This window comes from Lepidothrix coronata, unplaced genomic scaffold (genome assembly GCF_001604755.1).
Source record: "Lepidothrix coronata isolate B3197 unplaced genomic scaffold, Lepidothrix_coronata-1.0 Scaffold9, whole genome shotgun sequence".
Taxonomy (NCBI): domain Eukaryota; kingdom Metazoa; phylum Chordata; class Aves; order Passeriformes; family Pipridae; genus Lepidothrix; species Lepidothrix coronata.
Genome location: NW_016690189.1, coordinates 8,499,576 through 8,521,855, shown reverse-complemented (window position 1 = coordinate 8,521,855; position 22,280 = coordinate 8,499,576). Strand labels below are relative to the sequence as shown.

At 46.3% G+C, this 22,280-nt stretch overlaps 1 protein-coding gene across 1 annotated transcript in view; it reads left to right on the top strand.

Moving 5' to 3' along the window:
• The first annotated feature begins 806 nt into the window (after positions 1-806).
• NTN4 (netrin 4) overlaps positions 807-22,280 on the top strand; it is a 45,349-nt gene continuing 23,875 nt past the window's right edge. Inside the window, exons 1-3 of the mRNA XM_017804530.1 lie at positions 807-885; positions 3,505-4,034; positions 19,477-19,755. Of these exons, the coding sequence (XP_017660019.1) occupies positions 861-885; positions 3,505-4,034; positions 19,477-19,755 (834 nt within the window). The 5' untranslated portion in view covers positions 807-860. The remainder of the gene's footprint in view (positions 886-3,504; positions 4,035-19,476; positions 19,756-22,280) is intronic.

Here is a 22,280-nt window from a genome sequence, read left to right as displayed (position 1 = left end):
GGGCGCGGGATGTGGCTGCCGCTGCCGTCGCTGCTGCTGCTGCTGCTGCTGCTGCTGCGGGGCGCCGCCGCCGCTGCAGGTGGGTCGCGACCGGCCGCGCTCGGCGTTCTCCGTCCTCCGCGGGCGTGCGAGGCAGATACGGGCCGTGTGTGCGTATGTGTGTGCGCGAGTGGACACGGGCGTGCGCACGGCTGTGTTCGCCCGTGTCCGTGCACACGCACACACGCGTGCACATACGCAGGTGTGCGCGCACAGGCTGTGCGTCCGCACATGCGGTGCGTCTCGGTGCGCCGCGTGCGCGGGCGTGTGTGGAAGGGCAGGGGCCGGGATGCGCATCCCACCCGCATCCCGCGCCGCAGACAAAGAGCGGTCCGGCCGCGGCGCATCGCGCTGTGCGGAGCCGTCCCTGCTCGAGGAGCCTCCGCGGGGCGGCGAGGCCGGGTGGGCTCGGGACGAGGCCTGAGTTCAGGGGATGCCCCGGGAGGGGGGCCCGTCTGCGGAGCGATGCGGGTGGCAGCGGCGGAGCGCTGCGGGTTCCGCAGGCGCTTTGGGCGGCGGTGCCCCGAGCCGTCGGGGTGCGGAGGGCGGCGGGCAGGGCGGGGAGGGTTTTCAAAGCCTCTTCCCGTAGCGTAAACACTTCGCGTTCAGAGCTGCCCGCAGCGGGGTCCCGCCGCCCCGCAGCAGACACTCGGGCATAAACAGTTTGCATAACGCTTCCTCGGCCGGTTGCAAGCTGAGTGCCAATTTCCTTCTTTAAAAAGAAGAAAAAACCCAGATGGGAAACAAACATTTAATCAGGCACAAGATATAAACGAAACATCACAAGCCATGTGTTGCTAAAATGCTTAAGCAGGAAGCATATGATTTTCCATGGATGTTTTACAGGTGAGTCATGATATTCACTGCATGCTCTTACTCATTAGTGAAGATCCCGGTCTGATGGCATGTACAGTACATAGAATTGGATGATTTAGGTGGGCAGATGCATTAAGTGCAAGTAGGGAAAAGCACCTTTCCCAGCACTGTGGCAGAGTAGGGTTCCAGCATGGAACTCTCAATGCTCTGGATTTATCCTTTTACTGAGTTCCTGTGGCAGCCAGCGTTACACTAGAAAGCTGTCACTTTTCATAACATGCGGTGCTCTGCATCGGTCATGCAATTCTTTTCTAATTCAAGTGAAAACAAACACGCTTTCAAAGGGGGTTTCCTCTCCTCCCTTTCATCCCCTGGGACCCACGTCTATGTGCCAGCAGCATTTCTCAAATCCTGCTGAAGCCAAGGTCCCTTGCCCCAAATTTGACCCTGGGTGAGGAAGGGACCTTCTATGCCTGGCCTAAGGACAACTGCAGTCAGTGACCATGCATGACCAGGGCTGTAGCACAGCTGGAGCTTGGAGTGGTTAAATACTCTCAGCTCCCAGGGTCTCACATGGGATTTGGTAGCCAACTCCTCCTGGCCGGGCTCAGGCAGAGCCTTGTCCCTGCCCTGGGGACAGCTATGCCAGCCCTGCCAGGAACAGCAGTCACGGAAACGTCCCATTGACCAGGTCCTCCTCCACTGCATCCCCAGGGGCAGCAGTCAGTGTGCAGAAAACAATAATCTCTACCTGTCCCACGGTACTGACTGAGAGCCCTGCTCTTTTTCTGCCGCTTCCCAAATCTCTTTGCAATCCCACAACTGAGGGAACCACAGTAAATGTTCATCTATTTGTTTAGCGGCTAACTGCACTGTGTTACACGTAGCCAAAGAATCCAGGAAAGCAGCCAAAGATATAAATTAGGCCAACTACTGGCTAGCCTAACTGATAATATGATAATAGCACTTACTTACCTATCCCTCAGGAATGCTACGTAGGTTAGTTAATGTTTATACAACACTTTGAAAAGGATGTTCGGGAGATGTAAGTGATGTTACATTAACCTTACAGTTCTGTTTGTTTACTTTTCTAGAGGAAATATGTTCTGCACAGTTACGATAGGTCATCTCAGACACAGCTTTACCAGCACACCATAGGAAGCTAACTTGACTGAGCATTTCTTGTTCACTAAAAATTTCCCAAGACTGCTTACCCACTGAAATACAGAGACTGGATTCAGAAGTGTTTTCTACTGGGTTCGTAGTGAGCATTCCACATATGTTCTGAAGAATCGCTATTGAAAAGCTGTATAGACCTTTTGTGGTAGATAGGTTTTTTATCCAGGGTGTTTCTTGAGGAGCAGTAGAAGTGGAGAACGCTGTCAGTCTTGGAAGGCTTAGCAATGCTAGTGTGTAATATAGCTTAATTGCAACTATGACACTGTAGACAAAAGCTGAATTAACCCCAGATAAAGGACTTATTGGATGCTAAACTGAAATGACCTTTGGACATAACAAAAATGCCAAGAAGACATTAATTGGTGCACAAAGCTGACTATGTATGACTGGCCTGGTGATAAAGAAGACATTATGCACCTCAGATGCTTTGACCTGCACACATCAGAGTCATCAGAGATTTTTTTTGTGTGTCAAACAGTTATAGTTCATCAAATACAGCCTCGACCTACTTGTATCTATTAATAAAGAAGTGGAGAGCCCCTAATCAAACATTCCTGCACCAGGAGGGTTATATTGCCAATGGTTTCACATTAAACCCCATGGTGATTTTATTTTTCTTTGACACTTTAACTGTGGATTTTTAAATCAACAAGGCTTCCAGAAAAACTTGAACAAAAACCGCAGAGCCTCAGCTGCTAGGCAGATTGCCAGCATAATTTCAACCAAAGATTCTTTTTTCCCCCCCTTTACACACATCAGTGACAGCCTTTCCAAAATTAGGCAGTGCTTCAATTAAACACTGACGTCGGCAGCAGTTTGGTTCTGTGGGGAGATTTGGGGTAGGGATGGAGTGGTGGGAAAGAGTGTGAAGGCTTGAGGTCATTACTGGCAGGAGATAGTCCTATCTAATCTTGCACCCCCAACACCTGATCTGCTGCATGGTGAGCTGGGTCACAGCAGTGCCGTCCCCCGTGGCCATCATGGCCATCTCCTGGCCTTGTGGTGGCATGCGGCCTTGGCAGCAGTCCGTCTTTCGTGTGCTTTTCTGCACTTCCCCAGGATCACCTGGATCCCCTTGGAGGCCTCGGGGCATGAGTGGCATGGCCACAATCATTGTCCCTAAAGCCTCAGCCCTGCTCTGGTCCCTTAGGGCAAGAGGGCAAGGTGGAGGCATCTCTCCTGCCTGCTGCCTGCTCTGCATCTCATGGTAGGGATTTTCCCAAGTTCAGGGAAAACCTGAGGGGGTTTGGGTTTTTTTTTGCTTTCGTAGACACACTGAGCTCCACGGAGGGGAGAGCTGAGCAGCAGTGCCACACTCTCCCACAGTCCCACCAGGGCTCAGCGGGTACCAGCATCACATGGTGTTGGCAGGAGCATTGTCCCTGAAAAGCGTACTGCAGGCATGTCTGCTCTGAAAGGGTGGGGTGCTTCCACCTCAGGAGCCAGCTTCAGCCCCTCACTCTCTTGCAGGTCTGGGCGGTGTGGCAGGAGCGAGCAGCCCCTGTGAAAAGGCCTGCAACCCCCGCATGGGCAACCTGGCGCACGGGCGGGTGCTGCGCACGGAGACGTCCTGCGGGCATGATGCCGCCGAGCCCTTCTGCACCTACACCGAGGACACCGAGCGCCGCTGCAAGCGCCCCACCTGCAGCCAGTGCAGCCGAGCCCACGCGGGCCTGGCACACCCCCCCGCCGCCATGGCTGACTCCCCCTTCCGCCTGCCCCGCACCTGGTGGCAGGCAGCCCAGGATGCCCCCAGCGAGACCATCCAGCTGGACCTGGAAGCCACCTTCTACTTCACTCACTTGATTATGGTCTTCAAGTCTCCCAGGCCGGCTGCCATGGTGCTGGAGCGCTCCCAGGACTTTGGTGAGACGTGGAAGCCTTACAAATACTTTGCTGCTAACTGCTCAGCCACCTTCGGGCTGGAGGATGATGTGAGGCAGAGAGGAGCCATTTGCACTTCCAGATATTCGAGTCCCTTCCCCTGCACTGGAGGAGAGGTAAGTCTGCCTGTGTTGGTACAAGAAAGCCCCTGCTCCAGCCTCCTTTCTATCTGCAATCTCTGCACTGGTGTTTATGCTCCATATTTTGTTACACCAGCATCCCTTGTCATCGCACGTATTTCACAAGGTGAATTATCGCAATTCTTTCCTAGGTGATATAGGCACCGCCCTGTCTCTTGCTTTACTGAGCTCACAATCCCCGTCTTTTCCAAAAATTCCTCTCCTTTCACCTGGTTAACTCCCACACACAACTGCAACCTAGGCATATGCTGCTGATTCCTTGGGAACACCAAAGGGAACATCATTCTAGATGGCCTTCTCCAGATCTTGCAGTTGTGTGATTTTGGGGTGATGCAAACCAGTCTGACTTTGACCAAAATGCAACTACATTAAAATTAAAAGTCACTAGATTGATTTCTAATAGTGACTGCCTTCACTGAGAAGTAGGCTTGTAACCAGTGAAAATAGCAACTGACCGCACACTGAAGTGTGGTTCCCATAAACCAGGTTAGCCAAATAATTAAGGAACTTATATCTTTTTTTTTTTTCCCTGTGTGCACTTACATGAAAAGAACTTGAAAAAAGGAAAAACGTCACATTTGCTTAGAAAAAAATAATGTAAAAGATTATTTTCAGTATCAAAAACAGCAGATAGTAACATACATTTTGAAGTGCTACCAATAGTACTCTTCCCTTTAGTGCTTAAGCCTGTCCCACCGTGCTGGAGAGCCTCCCCTGGGAACCACGGCCATGGGGCTGCCCTCCTGAGTTCCCACTTGTGTGGACGCATCCCCGGTGACCAGCTCTAGATTTTAAAGGCTGCTCCCTCTAGTGGCCTGATTTAATGAACTTGCTTGCAAGTTTAATCAAACTTAAAATTCCCCTCTGGCCTAACAAAAAGAAAGGAGAAAGTCTGGTTGGTGAGTCAGGGAGTCACTTATATAATTGCAGTTTCTGCTGAGAACTGGTTTTGAGGTGGAAACCTGGTGCTTGAAGACCATTTTGAGAAAAATCATGTATTCAGACCCCTTTGCAATCATTTGGAGTCACCTCTAGCCATGCTCTGGCTAGGAAGCGACTCTGCAGAAATACTGAAAGCTGTTTTTTTACCAAAGTGCATCTCTTAGCTGTGTCTTGGGAGGTAGACAGTGTCTTGCTCAGGAGAAGCTGCTCCATGCTCTCTTCAGCTCAGAGACAAGGATCTCCAGACCTGTCAGACAGACCCAGGATGATTATTTCATTAGACTTTATATCAGATGGCTGGTGAGAGCAAGTGCTGTCTTTCTTTCTTCTGCTGCCACTCTTTGCTCGTGCTCCCAAAAAAGCTGCCTAAACTTCCTTTCAGAGTGGATATATAAAGGGGCTTATGAGAAAAGCGAAGAAAGACCTTTTACCATGGCCTGTTCTGACAGGACAAGAGGCAATAGTTTCAAACTGAAATTTGTTTAGATTGGACATAAGACATTTTTTGGTTACGAGGGTCATGAGACACTGGTACAGGTTGCCCAGAGAAGCTGTGGATGCCCCATAACTAGAAGTGTCCAAGGTCAGTTTGGACAGGGCTTTGAGCAACCCAGTCTACTGAAATATGTCCCTGACCATGGCAATGGTGTTGGACTAGATGATCTGTAAAGGTCTCTTCCCATCCAACCCATTCTGTGGTTCTAAATCAGGGCTAGCTACAAAGTGAGACCTGCAAAAGAAAGTATGTACGTACCCCACTGGGAATTTTTCTGGCCCTCAGCACTTGTGCCAGCCTCTGTGTCACACCACCCTGAATCATAAAGCTATGACAACCTGTGAGGCAGGGAAGAGACTGTAATCCGTAGCTCTTAGGCCAGCCAGTGGGACATGTCTTGGGTGTATAACTTACGCACTTCTTTTTCATCTTTTGAGGGATTGTGACTCAGGGATGAGAAACCCAGGGCATCATACAAGGCAGTATTTGCCTCATTTGTGTTGGGTCCCATGTAGCTAGCACCTGCAGTTTTCGTTGTGGTCACACTAGGATGGGGGCTGTACCCGGAGAGAACCTGTGCAAATCCCAGCCTCAGGCCAGCTCCTCTGTGGGCTGGTGCAATGTGTGGGGACAGTAGAATCAGGGTCTTGTGTGTAGAAAGCAATGCCCATCTCAAGAAGAAAAGTTTGGTAGTGTTTGATCCATCTGCAGTAGCAAGCTGCAAAACCAGGCTATGTGCCAAGTTTGCTCCTGTGGGATCTCTTCTTTTGGCATCGCTTTAATCTGTTATTGCAAAGAAGCTATAAAAGTCAAGAGCATTTAATTGGTCCAGTTTTTAAACAAATGTTGCATCCAAGGGGCTGGAGCTTAGAAGATTTTGCTTGTATGGCACACTTCAGTTCTCTGCACTTAAACACCACTTTTTACCTGCAAAGTAATAGCAGCAGCTCCCTGGTGACCAGATGGCAAGCCTGCATGCTTAGCAAATATCACATTTAATTTATTACAGTGTGCTACATTCCAGCAATTACTTGTAGCTGCCAATAGCAACATGTATCTCACCTAAAGAAACATCCTAGTTTTATGTTCTGTTTGGAGTTATGTTGTGCTTTACTCCCACTTCTGGTAGTACCTAATTTCAGACATATGGAAACAGTAATTTTCACTTGAAACAGTGGTTTCAAATATGCAATCATCTCAAATATTCAGGTCTGAAGAGTACTATTCATTGCAACTCATTTACCACAGTTTTCTTTAAAGGACAGATACAAATTCTGTGAGTGCTACTGATTTCTGTAACTTTTTAGATTTTCTTTAACTGCGATGTAACAACTGTAACCCGTGATCCAAACTGCGTCACCACTTTCTCACACTTCAAACATTTCAACACCACATGTGCATTTCTGGGCACAGTGTAAGGGCTTGCAGGATTTTGGAGGAGGCTGGGATCTCTGCATGCAGCTGACAGCTTGCTCAGCCCCTTGGATGAGCAGTTTGCCTCAAGTGAGGCCTCAGGCAGTAGTGACTCACCCCAAATGGCACAGACTTGTGGCTTGTTGGGCTGGTGGTTTCTGGTTCTAGCCCTCTGCAAAGTGCAAGTGGTGCTGATCTGCCTGTGTTTCTGCCTATCATTACAGTGCCTGCAAGCCCCCATTCAAGGCAACAGTGTGCAGAATCCCATACTACTCAGGGGCTTATGGCCTCTTTTCGGTATATCACCTGTCTTAATTTGGGTCAAAGCTGTAGCTGCCTAAGTTTTTATTGCAAAGAAAGATCAGATGTTTTGCATTCAGCCTTCATCATCAAGAGTCATTCCTTAGATGCCTACTTCAACTTGTATGACAAAAATCCTCCCTCATCAGAGTTTGCCATGATGTTGATCTTGAGAGGATTTACGATAGTGCAGAAAGCAAGCTGCCAAGCTTCCAGGTTCATTTCAAAGATCAAGACCTTGGAAATGCTGAAATGGCTCTGGGAGAGGCCTTTCATCCTTCTTCTGTAGTAGTGCAGGTCTGGGCTTCCCTTTGCAGTGGTGGGACTGGGGTGGTGGAGAGCACTGGGAAAGCGATATGTTTGGAAGGTGGGACCACAGCGGTGGGAACCAGAAGTAGTAAATATGTCACATGCCACATGTGGCACTTGGAAGGTCTACTGGCTTGGCAGGTTTCTGCTCTTCTTTGCTGCCTGTCCCTAGTGCTGCAAAACCACCAGACATGGTTCATCTGATCTGGATGCATCTGAGTACTCTACCCTGAAGCAGGCAAAAGATGGAGGATCAACAGCCCAATGGTGGGATTAGGAGGGAAAGGACAGATCTGGACAGAACTGCAGAGGAAAGAGGTTGAAGGCTGCATGGCACATACTGATGTCGAGAACACTGCACTAGTGCCCTGGGTTTGGTCTAGATGGCTTTCTCGGTGGAAATAAGCGTGAGTTCACAGGTCAGATGTGCTCAGAGAGTCTGCTGGGCTGATCCCCGTGCTTGAGCAGCCTGGCTGTAGTCTGACCTCATGCAAAGAAGAACCACTGTTTCAACAACCAGCAAAGCAGTGATTTCTCTGCAAGTACAGAGGAGCCAAACAAACCTACTGAGCCCCTCCTTAGTAGGGAACAGGAAAGGAGGGAGATGGTGGGTGCCCACCTCCTGCTCTGGCATCCCCAGACATTTACTGCATCCTGTTCAGCAGTCCACCTGTGGCTGGCACTGCTTTCAGGAGCTCTCGCTGTTCAACATCTAGGGCCAGGCTGTCCCCCACTATGAGGCTCCTCTAGTGTGGGTGAAGGAGAAGCAGGAGGTAGGAGGAAGCCTTGCTACAATCAACTTGGGTTTCCAACAAGCTTCAAGCATCTGCCTATTGGAGGGGTTGGATTTGCAACATTGTGAAAGGGACAAGAAACTGCTTCCCTGTCAAGGAATAATATCAGACCAGCTGCATATAAAGGGGTCACTACAGACTTTCCCTATGCTTAATTTAGTGAATTAATTGTTTCACAGCAGCAGCTTGTTTAGCATAGGCAGAAACCACTAAATGCTGGCCTTATATCATCAGTGTTTTAAGAGAAAAAGACTGAGGTCAAGTTTTAGCCTGAATCACACAAATATGCTACTAATCCTGAACATTTTCATTGTTTTTTAGGGTGTAACCCTTCAGCCACATTGTTGCAAGGGCAATCAGAACGGGATTCACCAGCCAAACTAATCTGATCCAAGTAAACATGACGCAGAAATAAACTCTTTCAGGTTCATGCTCAGACAGGAATACTAATTTTACTAGTATGCATAAAAGGCTATCTTCCCTCCCATAGTTCAGATCATATTAATACTTCCTTTTTGACACTCTAATTTTAAAATTATCCTCGGCTAGAGATCACTGTTGAGGGCTCATCGACAAGGGGCCTTAACAGATGTTAATTCTTTTACTGTGAGTGAGAGTGACTGTCCACTCTGCAATGCAATTATCTCATTCACTTTACATTCCCATCTGTGGTCAATTCAGATTAGCTCGCCTGAGTGTCCCCATTTAGACAAGCTCCAGAATAAAAGGGCTTACTGAAGCAGAGTCTCCTTGACAAGATTTTAGTAAATTAGTAACTTATTTTAGTGTTCATCTATTCAGAATACTGCTAATAAATCACTTGGAGACCTCAGCTATTGTTGCTGTTTGCTATTAATAGGAGAGACGTATTTGCAGCTTGACTATATTCCAGCAACAAATTCTAACGTGTTTTTAACTTGTGAAACATCACATGCCACTGTTTTGCTGTGGGATGTGTGTCTTACTGAGCATTTTATCGATCTCATGCCTTTTGTAGCAGAAAAACCTTCATATGTTTTGCCTTGCACTGTTACTGCATGCAGCCTGTCTCTGTTCCTTTAGGATTTGGACACCAGTCCTACTGGTTCTACCTGAAACTGGCTGTGTAGAGCAGAAGTAAATCGTGTCTTTCTACTCACAACTCTGACCTGACAGAAAATGAGGAGTTGTAACACTCGCTAACACAAATAGGAGTTAATGATAGTGAATTTTAAGTCCTGATTTTGGGTTGTAGAAATTTCTGCCTGTTTTTTTGTCTTTTAGGCCTGAATAATCTTAGTTTTCAAGCTTATCATTGTTGTCCTTAACTGAAGCTACATTTTCACTGTGCTGAGATCTTCCAAGGATCATGTGGATAGCAAGAGATTTGAGTTCAGTCACTTGCAGGACTTGGGACTCCACAAAGAACCTGGGCAAATATGCAAGAATAACCTCAAAACAGATATCAACCCATTAGAGGGCTGCAAGGAGCTTTTTTAATTGCCCTGTGCTACTGACGTCTGCACAAAGGCCCAAACTGACAAGAAGGAAAGAGGGATCCTGCCTGGTGTTCAGCAGTGCTCAGGATATGCAAGGACATAGTTAGGGAAGTATGTTTTCAAAGCCTATCTCTACACTTGAAGTACACTTTGTAGGAAAAAGACCTCTTTAACAGCATCTTCCTGATGATCCCGTCTTTGGGAAAACATGAATTGTTCAGAAATGTCACATACAAAGGAGAGTCTGTCCATCTAGGAGTGATTGCAGTGATGGCCAAACCCAGTCCAGTTCTTTGCATTATATCAGTAAATCTAGCAAGATATGGAGACCGTTATTTCATAAGCACAAGATTTCTAGGGGAGTAGTTAATGAGATGAAGTAAATGAAGCTAGGCTGGAGTCAATTAAATTATGTAGGAGCCTCAAAGTCCCAGGCTGTGGCAGCTGGTCATTCAGCATGAGATGACTGTGATGGCAGGAGCAGCACACCAGCAGGACACCATCTCACCACCACCCACCTTGCTGATGGCTGGGGTGAAGTGCATATCTTGGCTTGGCCCTCAAGCTTTCCTTCCTGGCAGGGAAGCCTGTCTTCCCAAGCACTGTGTGGGGTTACCACTAGCTTGGACACCCCAAGTTTCCAACAGTGGAGGAGAGGAGCTTCTCCTTTCAAATAATGGGGGAGCAAAAAGTGAATTCAGAGGAAAAGGGGAAACCCAAGCTTAGTTTTCACCTGTGCCCTGGAGGACAGGAGACAGGGGCCATTCTGGACACATGTGAAGAGGAACCTTTGGTCTCTGGAAAATTTTACCATGGAAGATACTTTAGAGTTCAGTCACTGACAAGGCTGAGCAACACAACTGTTGTTTTCTGAGCACCAGCACCTGCCTTTTTAGTTTTCCATATGTGGCCTACCAGGCACGATACTGCCAGATCTGTGGACTGGGTTGTGACAAATCCCTCCCCCTCTTCTGCAGGCTGTCCAGGAGGAGTGACATGTCCCGTTACAAGGCCCTCTGGATGCTCAGCATCTCTGGAGGACCAGGGCATATGAAGAGCAAAGTGCTTCTCCAACTTGCCCCATGATCCTCTGCATGATTCCTCCCATTACAGCTAGCCCATAGGACTGTCTCCTTTTTTTCCTGGCTTTCCCTGTGCTTTTGGCACTTGGAGGTTGGCCCTCTGCTTGGCCAGCTCTTGAAATGCAGCTGCCTCTGGGATGGAGCATAGCCAGTGTTTAACAGTGCATATCAGCAGTCCCCCATTTAGAATAGCGAGTTTTTAACTACTTCTGGATCAACCTCCAATTATGGCTAAAACAAATTATTCTTTGGAGAGAACTTGACCAGTCTATGAAAGGGGGTACATTGTAGGCTGCCAACAGCAGGAGGGAATGGGTCCCGGGGCTCCAGGAGACCCTTTCCAAACTTCTTATGTAGGACGTGAAGAGCACTGTAGCCACATGAAACAAGAGGAGTTTGGGTAGGCAGAATTTAATTCTCTAAATTGGCATCTGGCCTTGTTAGCAGGACTATTGCTTCCCTTGAGAAAAGTGCCACAGGATTTTAACGGTGCCGGCGGAGCCTCTCTTCAGACACTGCACCCCACGGCTTCATTTCACAGTTCATTTTTGGCATGAAGAGAAGACTAGCTCACTTATTCAGCTCCCAGTTCTCTGGCTGGAAAGTAGGGCTGCCATGTTTCTCTTCAGGGTTCCTGGATGCAACTGGTTACATGGGAAGTGTGTAACCTAAACCAATGTATTGACATGTCTGAGAAGTTTTGGTTCAAAAGCTCATTTGAGATTAATCACCATGCAACAGTGGGTGTCAGTGTGAGATATCCAGTCTAACACTGGATATCCTGCACGAGTGGTGAAATCCTCAGATTCTTTCTGAGCAACATTTCCAGGAAGAAAATAAGTTAATGTCCAAAACCAAACTTATTAGACACATATGCTATGAGCCTTTTATCACCAGTCTGTCTGCAGCATCCCTTATTCCAGTGATCAAAACCTATAGCTATAGGTTGAAAGAGGAATGCTGTTTCTTGTGACATTTTTGACAGTGTGTATTTACATATAATTCAGACAGGTGTTCTTTTTCCTAAAATTAAGTGTAGCTCATGGTAACTGGGTGGTTTAAACAGCCAGTCCTATAGACACAAAGCCTTTTCATTATAAACAAGAGCGGCTGAAAAATATTCATGAAATTGTGCTACTCTTAGGCTGAAAGAAATCCCCTTGATCCTTAGTACCGTTGCAGTTACTGAAACACTAACCTGCTGCCTTCCAGGCTTTTGCAGTGATGTGTTGTGCCTAGAAGCTTTTAAAGGGGTTATTTTGCAGCTCTGGGGAGTGAGCCAGCTTTTCCTACAGCCCTGCCAATAAAGAAGCAAGTCCAGTTCTTTGTCTGGCTCTTTGGAGGTAGCTCCAGGTTTTCTTGGTCTTCCATATGCACAACAGGTACTACCGGCAGGCCAAGGCTCAGAACATAAATCTTTGTGGGGATAGGGAAAGGAGGGGAATTGCTGGAGGGAAGAGTATCTAAATACCATCTTTCTTGCTGATGGGTCAAAGGACTTCTTCATATTATCCACTGAAGTGTGCTGGTTCATTTTCCTATGCAGGATAGTGCAGCCTTGGAAACAGTGATTCTGAAGATGAGAAAAAAGCAGTAATTGTTTTCCTTGATAGTGTATAGCCAATGATATGCATCTGGAGGGTTTTGTGAGCCAAGAAACTGAGTGTTCCTATCTGTTTGAATGAAAGTAGTGATTAGGCGAAATAAAGCCATGGTGGAATAAATTGTCAATTATTAGAGAAGCACTGTTAACCAAAGAGATTTTTTCTGATATGAACATTACTTTTGTGGTCATCATGTGCGTGAAGACAGGAATGACCTAGGAGTGTTTCATTTTCATGTGTTGGAATTGTGTAGTGGGATGCTGAAGAGAAGCTGAGAAGATGGCTCTCATCTGATTGATTATTACCAGAGATTTCAAGGATCCTAGCAAAATCCCAAGGCTCTTTCCTAGTTTCCCTTGTGCTTTTTCCAGCCCCTCACTGGCCAGCTGCTGCATGGGAGTAGGAGCTCTTCCCGTACTGCTTTTCGCTTTTAAGAATGGCAGAAGAATGCCTTCAGTTTCCCAAAAGATAAAAGCTGCCTTGGTATAAATTAATTTGCAAGGGCCAATTATTTGAAATAGCTGGATTTTCCTCCTGAAGTCTTTGTAAGATTGCATAACTTTTGGATGGTGAGACAAGAGATTATTTGCCTTGGTTTACATGCTGTAAGAGACTGCAGAAGGACCATAGACATGGGCCAAATGCTGTCTTTTATCAAACTACATGAAACAGCTCTGTTAAGGTTGCTGCAGGAGTGCCATTTCTCCAGCATCTCAAGGAGCTCAGGGGCTGCAGTGAGTTTCTGTCATCATTTCTTGGGGATGTTGGTTGAGTGCTTAACACTGTGGCCTAGAAGACAGGCTCTGCTGCTCACTGCGATCTTGTCTCTGATGGTCTCCTCTCTGCAGCAGCAAGGCAGATTTTCCAATTTCTGTTGCTGTTTCCTCTCACTCAGGTGATGCTGAAATGTGCACCATGGGAGTGGTCAGACCGCTCCACAAAAAAAAGACAGGCTCTTCTTCCCTGAAGTCCACTTGGTCTGACAGGCAGAAAAACAAAGAAATGTATTAGAGGAACTGGTGGATAATACCTGCCCAGCTTATGTTGATAAAATTCCCACACCATGTGAATAATTTACAGCATCTGCAAAAAATTCTTTTTTTAGCCTACGGTCATTGCAGTGAACATAGCACATACATGTACGTGGGCTTCTCTCCTACAGACTTGTTGCTTGGAGTGGTAATACATGAAATAAGTCTGTTTTGTTAGTAGAAGGTACCATTATTGTAGCTATGCAGCCTTCATCACAGGGAGCAGTAGCCCACCAGGCTTGATTTTTTGAAGGAATGAGATTGTTTTCACATTATCTTTTCTTGTGTTCCTGTCAAATGCATTGAAAGGAATAAAAGTACCAGAAAAAAACAAATAAAGCAGTACTGAATTTATCAAATGCCATGAGCCAATTAGATGAATCACTAATATGGATAGGGCATTATTGTAGGGTACTTAAAGATACATTTTCTCGCATCCAGGTCAGACAATACAGGATGGAGTTCATCAGTTTCTTTTGGAAAGAAATCACAGATCACTTCATGTGATGTTACCACCTTGGTTTTCATTTACAACAAAATAAAAATGTGGTCATGTTTTTAATATTTGTTTATTGCTTTTATTTCTACCATATTTGTGTTTATTGGCTTTTTCCCATATGTATATGCTTCTTGAGTCTCCCATCCACTCATTATGTGTAATTTATTAATATTATTTATTCATATTTATTAATTTATTAATGTAAATTATTGACATTGTTATTTCCTGATGCCTTCCTGGCTGAGGCTAGGCTCCCAGTTGGAGGTTGGATGTGGCACCTCTGGCCAGGTGCAGGGACCCAGGAAACAGGCACATGCATGGCAGCTGCCAGTCCCTGTCCACAGCCTCTGTGACTGTGCCTAGTTCTGAAGGTCTGCAAGGAAGAAGCTTTTCGTGGATCGTGCATGTCTCTTCGATGTCGTGGGCATTTGTGTCCCAAAGAGCCCCATTTTATCACTGTGGGCACTTGAGTCTTGACAAAGGTCTGGGCCCTTGCAGCTGCATCCGGTGGAGGCTGCAGCAGTCTGAGATGGGCCCATGACTCATCGAAAAACCTTTGCTCCTGGCAAATCTGTCATTGGTTTTGTTGACTTCTTCAGGCAGCTTTGGCTTCAGAGCCTATTTTGCTCCTATTTTGCTGTCAGAATCATTCATTAGCATTTTCCTTCCCACTGTGGAGATATAAATAAAGATGTTCTTTCATTGCCTCTTGCGCGTAAACATAGTAGGGTACTTTTTGCAAAGGGACTTTATGTATTTATATGTCAGGGTCATTGTGGTGCATGCAGTTACTTGAGTGCACCATGTTCATGGCTGATGCTTTATTTATATACAGGGCTACATTGTTGCATCTGCAGAATGGTAAGGAGCTCAGGCTTCTTCTGCCACTCAAACTTGTGAAGTAATCAACAGAGCAAGAGTTGCTCATGACAGCCCATAAGGAAATTGAAACTCTGTGGAAACTAATAGAGGGTGTCTCTGTAATGATGTGCCCAAACTCCAGACACCTGGCTGAAGAGCAGAATATTTTTACTCCATGGCGTTTGCAAGGCGCTGTAGGACAGCGTATCCACTCCTGCTCCCCTGCCAGTGAAGTGGGCTTCCCCTGGGAGTGGAATGGCCCCCACCTGCTGCCACCAGGCATTACACCAAGAGGGTCAGGTGAACCCAACCCTCTTGAGGTATAGCAGTGGCATTCCTCACTCAGGGATTGCAGACTACAGTTCCTGTTTGGCTGTGTAGAAAGACCACCACCACACCAAAAAAATCCCTGTGCAACTTGTAAATCACTCCTCTATTGCTGTTGCTTCATGCAGACATTGCATTTATAGGACATGGGATCCAACAGCATAATTCTGTGTGATGTTGGACGAATATTACCCCAAATACTAGAAAATTTCTTTTATAAAGACAGTGGTTCTTTTTATTTGCCTCCTGGTTTATGACATTTGTGCTCAGATGTGAGATATTGCCAGATACTTTGTTTTAAATGGAAGCTGAGATAAAGATTCAATTCCTGGTACTGCATTTAAGAAGAATCCCAAATATTGTAAGATTTATGGTGAGCTAGCAACACTGGAAATGAAAATAACTTTCTGATAGGATATAATATGGCATGTAAAGTATAGAATTGCTGTGGGGTTTCAATGTATTACTTCTGACTTGTTTTAAAAAATATAATTTTTTTTTCAATTAGTACGTACATTTCAGAGCTGCTGATATAAAGATCCAGGCTTCCCAGCCCTTGCTATCATATGTGGTGCTGACTACCATGTAAGTCACATTGCCTACCTAATGTTGCAGTGATGGGTTTTGACATTTTGTTGGTAAGCCTCATAGACAGAGACAGATTTGAGTGGAAAGGTCTGGTCACCATGGGGTGCTTCCTGTTGAGGCTTGCTTCATGCAGATGGCTGGATTCTGATGCCATTGCGCCACCACCAAAGGGTTGTGTTCCCCTGTGCGTGGCAGAGCTATGTCCAGGCAAAGGCCTTGCTCTGTGAAAACAAGCAATAACTTCTCCAGGGGGCAAGAGGGAACTAAAAAGTAGACATGACATGTCTGCACACCAGCCAAGACCACAACTGTGGTGACAGAGCCACTGAGGAGTTGAGCCTGGCACACCTATGTGGTGTTAGCAGGATAAACCAGCAGGGCTTTGGAAAGCTGTTGAAAAGAGGAAATTATGGCTGTGTCTTAGACACCTCATCATGAGTGTCCCAGAGCAGCTGGTGAGCACTGGCCCAACAGAATCATAGATGGGCAGTGGGACCAAAGTCCTACCCAGTAGCACCACAAAGATGCATCATCAGATGCACGTACATGTTGACACAGTGTTCTTTTCAAATCGTTCCTACACACTTCCCCTGCACTCTTAAAACTAAACAGTATTTTGGTTGAGGAGACCTCTGACTGTGGTAGCTAGAAGAACCAGAGGTGTGAAAACCCAGTCAGGTCTGCTGTGCAAACCATGATTCATTCACAGAGAGGATACTACAGCCCTGTGCCTATCCTGTTCTTGGGACAATTGCACAGAAAAGCCCAAGGAGAGGTAAAAGCAGGAAATTTGGCACTGCCCATGTGTGTACCTGGGGCTGGGGTGCTGGGCAGCATAGGGGTGCAAACCCATAACAGCTATATGAGGGCAGTGTAGCCCCAGCAGTGTGCTGACTCCTGAGATGGGCTAGGAAAAATTAGTGATGTTAATGACTGAATAGGGAAATCCTGCTGGGAAACATGTCCTTGACCTTATTATGCAGTGTCTGGGGGCTTGTAGAATTCCAGCTTAATCTGCTGGGTCAGAGCAGAGCATTGCTATTTGTATGGTGTCCTACATGTTATAATGACCAGTTTGTATTTTATTAAAGCAGAGCTTCTAGTGTCTGGGATGGAGGGATGAGGATGTTTTACTGTCTTGGCAGCAGTGACACTAGACTTACCCCATTAGGTTACACTGTTGCAGGGTGCAGTGTGGCTCAGCTGGAGCAATACAGGACAGCCACAGGGAAGTGGCTGAGAGCCCGCAGCCCTTGGGAATTACAGATAGGGCTCATGTTTAGCATCACTGTTTTCACGTAGCCATAAAAAGAAATGTTTGTAGCATTTAGGGATCTGAGCTGGAATACTGGCTCCATTGAAATCAGCAGCATAACTCCCCCTGAATTCCACACAGACAAGATTTAACTCTCTCAGTGCAGAGGCACTTGGGGTTATTGATTTCTGTGCTGTGATTGTCTTTGCTAGAACCACAAGCATCAGTCACTTCAAATAGGGATAGATAAACAAGGAAAACCAAAAACATGAGAGGAAAGTCTGCAGCTCCATCTAGCATAAATTGTTCTTATTTGCGTATTTCCTTCCCTGCTTTCATCTGAACAAGGACAAACAAAGAACTCTCTGAGATGCAATTTATGTAATAGCAAGAAACCCAAAATGCTAGTTTTTACTGAAAATCCTTGACCTATCATTTTCTATCATCTTCACTAAAAGGAAATCAATGTCACCAGTTTGGATGTATCCCAAGGAATTTTCTTTCCATATCTGAAAGCATTGTGTATTCACAAAGCCAGTAGCAAGTAAATGTGATCAGAATGATGTTGATTTAAATTTGGGTGAATAAGAAGCCTTGGGAAGAGGTGCAAGACTTGACAGTTGGGTTTGCTTGCATTTCTATTCATACCTGCTCTATATTTTTATTTTAGGAAAGCAGAAAAAACTCTGTATGTTCCTGGAAGAAAGGAGAAACAAAAAAATCTTTTGAAGTGTGTTACTGTTTATTAATACCCCTCATCAGACTCAACACTTCTGCACAAGGGATGTGCTGCTCGCCAGCCTTGTCCTCTGACCACCTCTCCTGGTTAACCTTCTCCCATATCTGAGTCTTTCTGGCAGAAGATGCTCAAATGCCTTTTGGAGGGAGGGTTTGAAGGATGTCAGTGCAGAACTGCGGCTGTGATGTCTTTGCCAGCATGTGACACCCAGCTCCAGCACGCCTGAGCCCTGCTGTCACCACCATGCTGGTCGCAACTGTACTTGACAGGCTGACGGGGCACGCAAAAGCATGCTGCCACCATTTAGCTCCAAAACAAGGGCTAAATCTCCTTCCAGGCTGAGACAAAGCTTCCTCCAGTTGGATTCTGGCAGCTCTGGAGAAAAGCCAGGTCCTGGCCAGGAGCGGTGCCAGCAGTGGTGGCGCTGATGGAGGCAGCAGCCGGTAGGCAAAGCACGCGGGCAGGCCAGCTGGCAGCACTGTGGTCATTATTTCCAGGATCTGTGAATCCTGGTCAAATAAAATAGAAGCCTTTATCAGCTGAAGCATATCAGCCACTTCTTTTGGGAGGAGTGGATTTAGGAGTTGTGATCTCTGACAGCAATAGCAGCAGGTTTGTGCCCTGCCTCTCACCAGGCAAGAAACAGTGGTCACCCTTCGATGCCACACACCTCCTTGCTGTCTGTAAGAGGCTGGCTGACATTTTGGATGGCATGGGTGGCTATCAGCAGGGCAGTGGGGTAGTTTGAGGCGGTTTGAAGTCACTGCTGGGAGTGGTGCATCGAGTCATTAGGCTGCATCACACCCTCAAACCCTCAAATGACTTGATTGAATGTTGTTTATCAACACTGTAGTTCATCAAGCCTTCAGTGGCTGTTCAGTGAAGAGCAATTTAACTAATCTGAAAGTGTCTCTGTAAGTTCAATGTACCGGTAACTAATTACATGTGTTATAAATGTGTTGTTTTATGTCAATCGTAGTCATATGAAGTATATACTGTTTCTGATTTCTCACTGTAGGCAGCTAGACCAACAACTTTAAAATAAACCTTTTCAAGAAAATTGGTTATTTTTATCTAGTGCTCTCAATTTTCACCTTGAGCCAATATTTACCTATTCAATCAGACTGAAGTTAAAGAATGACTGATAAGTATTTGTTTAAACTTTGGAAGCCCCCCACTTTTCTTTCTTTCTTATCTCAGTTTTCTTGACTATCAGCTTGCTGTACTAATTGCCATACCTAATCACTTTTCCACTAGGAAATAGCCTGGGACTGATAGGAACCAAATATTTGGAAATCTGAGCTGTATTTGTTAAAAAATACACCCATTCTGGGGAAGGGAGTGTTAATGTAGAGTACCCCATCTGAGCATCACCTGCAGGAGAGCTGGTCCCTGTGCTGGGCCATACCACATAGCATTGGCACCCACTTCTGATTAAAGTTAATGGTGAAATGTAACTGCACACCCATAGGGTCCGTACTTCTTGTGGAGAGGGACATATGGGATCACAGGGGATCATCTGGTGCACACTGGGTTGGGGGTGGATTTGCTACTCCCACTGCTTGTGGAGGGGGAAGAGCATCATGAGAACCTGGTGTATGCTCCCAGAGGATGCTCTCATTACCATTACACTCCATGGCCCACTGTGAGGGGGGCTGACATTCTCCTTTCTGCTTCACCTGCTCTGTTTCTCTGCCCAGGTGATATTCCGAGCCCTGTCACCGCCTTACGCCGCGGAGGACCCTTACAGTGCGGAAGCCCAGGCACAGCTGAAGATCACCAACCTGCGAGTGCGGCTGCTGGAGCGGCAGGGCTGCCCCTGCCTCCCGGCCCCCCAGACCCCCCAGCCCACACCATCCCTGCACTTTGCCATCTATGACTTCATCGTCAAGGGCAGCTGCTTCTGCAATGGCCATGCTGACCACTGCATCCCTGTTGCTGGATTCAAGCCCATCAAGGCAGCTGGTGTTTTCCATGTGGTATGTACATGCACCCAACAATGTCTGAACTGCAGGAAAGGAGAGTTTTAAAAATAGTAAGGGATGGTATAGGTCCAAGTATGCGATATTTGACAAGAGATGCCCTGAATTCCAAGCACAGTGGTCTTTACAAAGGAGGCGGTCTCCATACGGGGCTGAAGCACTGAACTTCCTTTGTGCCTTGGTGTGGGACTCTCATCCTTCAAAGGTGCTCCGCTATAATTTGTTTATTTTAGGTAGATCCTTAAAAAAATTAAATTGCTGACTCCCATCTTCCCCCAAATGCTAACTTGCAATAACACAATATCTAAAAGATAATAAATGCAAGGCATTTTGCTGACAAAGTAGGAGGAGAGCTTCTCTGAAGGTACTAGGCATCATGTGACTGCCATTGCTTTTGGAGGATCCTCAGATATTAGATTGGGTCCTGAACCAAGGGGACAGAGAGCTTGGTTTTGACTCTCACTCCCAGGCTTTCTATTGCACTTTGCAATACCTTTCTCTGGATGAACACCCTGTGCTCTGGTTTCAAGGAGACTTCATCGCAAGAGCTCTGAGCTCAAATGCCTTGGGACTCACCAAGACCTAAACCCCAGTCTGCCCATGTCCCAAGGAAGCAAGAGCCACTAACCCGTTGGGGAGGCGATGGGCACAGCAGCAGCTGACATATGCCTGTGGCATGGCATGCCTGCACCCAACCAGTTCAGGGACACTTGCTGCCCCCAGCACATCTTGTCCTTTTTGCCCATCTACATTGGCTCAGAAAACCCTGGATTTGCTGGCAGAGGAGCAGTAAGGAAAGCTGGGGCAGCCAAACATATTGTGCTGAATAATGTTAGAAAGGGAACAGATCATAAAAAAAAAAAAAAGGCAGTTACTCAAGCTAAGGAGTCCAGGTCTTCGGGGAACTCTCATTTCACTTAAATTACTATCTCAGACATGAAGCCAACAGCATGTTTCCCTTCTAATAGTGCTAGTCTTGCAACATCTTGAGAATACACCAATTTGAAAGCATACAGCGCTGTGCTCAGGATTATTTCGGTGGGATACAATTACATGGGAGCGTGCCCTGGAGCACCAGTGAGAGTTGTAACAGAGCCTGCAGCCAAATAGGCTTCCGGTATGGCTATAGTGCATGGAAAGGATAGTGAGCAGGTAACAGGCAGTGCTGTGGGAAGGAAGTAAGTGCCAAAATCATACTGAAAACCAAAGCAAGAAATAGCAACAAGCCCCTGCGCTGGCCCCAAGGGGGAAATTCAACTCTGATTATAAATGTTTATGTGGCAGGAGTCCCAAAGATGATGTTTCTACAGTAAGGCTGACTCATTTACTGTGTCATACAGCTTATTCTGCATGTCCCATGAGATATGTGTTAGTGTAGGGGTGGCATAGCCCCATGGTTTGCAGGGAGGGTGAAGGACTGGTAAGAGGTTTCCTCTCCCAATTCCACTGTTTCCATCATAGGACTGAGGTAGTTTTGACTGAGCCTTGCCCATGCCAGGCTCCTGCTTGACATGAGGTTACTGCTATTCAGGAACTGCAGTGGCAACCCACTCATGCATACCAGGCTGCAGTTTGCCAGTGCATTGCTTCAGGACTGGAAGAGAAGATTATTTGCAAGATGATAGGAAGACATGTGTGTGAATGAACAGAAAAGGGATGAAAGATTGTGGTGTTCGTGGCTATTTAGCTGGGAGAAGTCAGAAAACTACTGAAAAAAGGTTAGGATTTCAGAGAGGGAGCATATTTGTACATTTCACCTGAAAAACTCAGGGAAAATATAATTCTGAAGCGTTGTGGTCAGTCATTCAAGAGAGAGATGGGAACTTCAATCTAGTCTTTATGTAACTGTTTCTATCTGGGCTTTAGCAGAACCTTCACTATAAAACCAAGGACAAACAAAAAAAAAACCAAACCAAACAAAATCTGTGAAGCCCATTATTATTTCACAGTATGATTATAAAATCTGGTTCTGTTTTTATGCTTGTTTAGACCGGAGCACTCATGAAGAATATCCCCTAAGACAAAGAGTTAACATCAAAATTTAAGCAAGTTTAAAATCCTTTTAAAAAGCCCCCAAGTTTTCAAAAAAATATACGTGTAAGTTTTCTTAACCCTCTACTTGGTCTCAGTGTACAGGCAAAATCCTAACTGCAGGCTTAGTTTCAGCCCCTGCTTGCCTAGTGGAAGACCCAGACATGATATATTTGTTTTTCTTTTGGGCTGCTCTGGGCAGTAAGTCAGGGTGTCATGGCAGCACTGAGCATAACTGCCAGGTGCCAGATCTTGTGAAGTAACCAGGAGCATTTCAGCAATCTCACCCAGAGAGAATCTGGCAAAACAGTGTGGGGATGTGGGGATGCTGTGGGCTGCTGTTCAGTCAAGTTTGGTGCAGGGTCCTGGCCCAAGAGGCTAGGATGCTCCACTCAGCTTGGGACATTGGCCCAGCTTACTGCTGCAGGATTTCTCCCATTGGATGCATTTTTTTCTTGAGGTCTGGGCATCCATGAGTTGAGAAACTGACA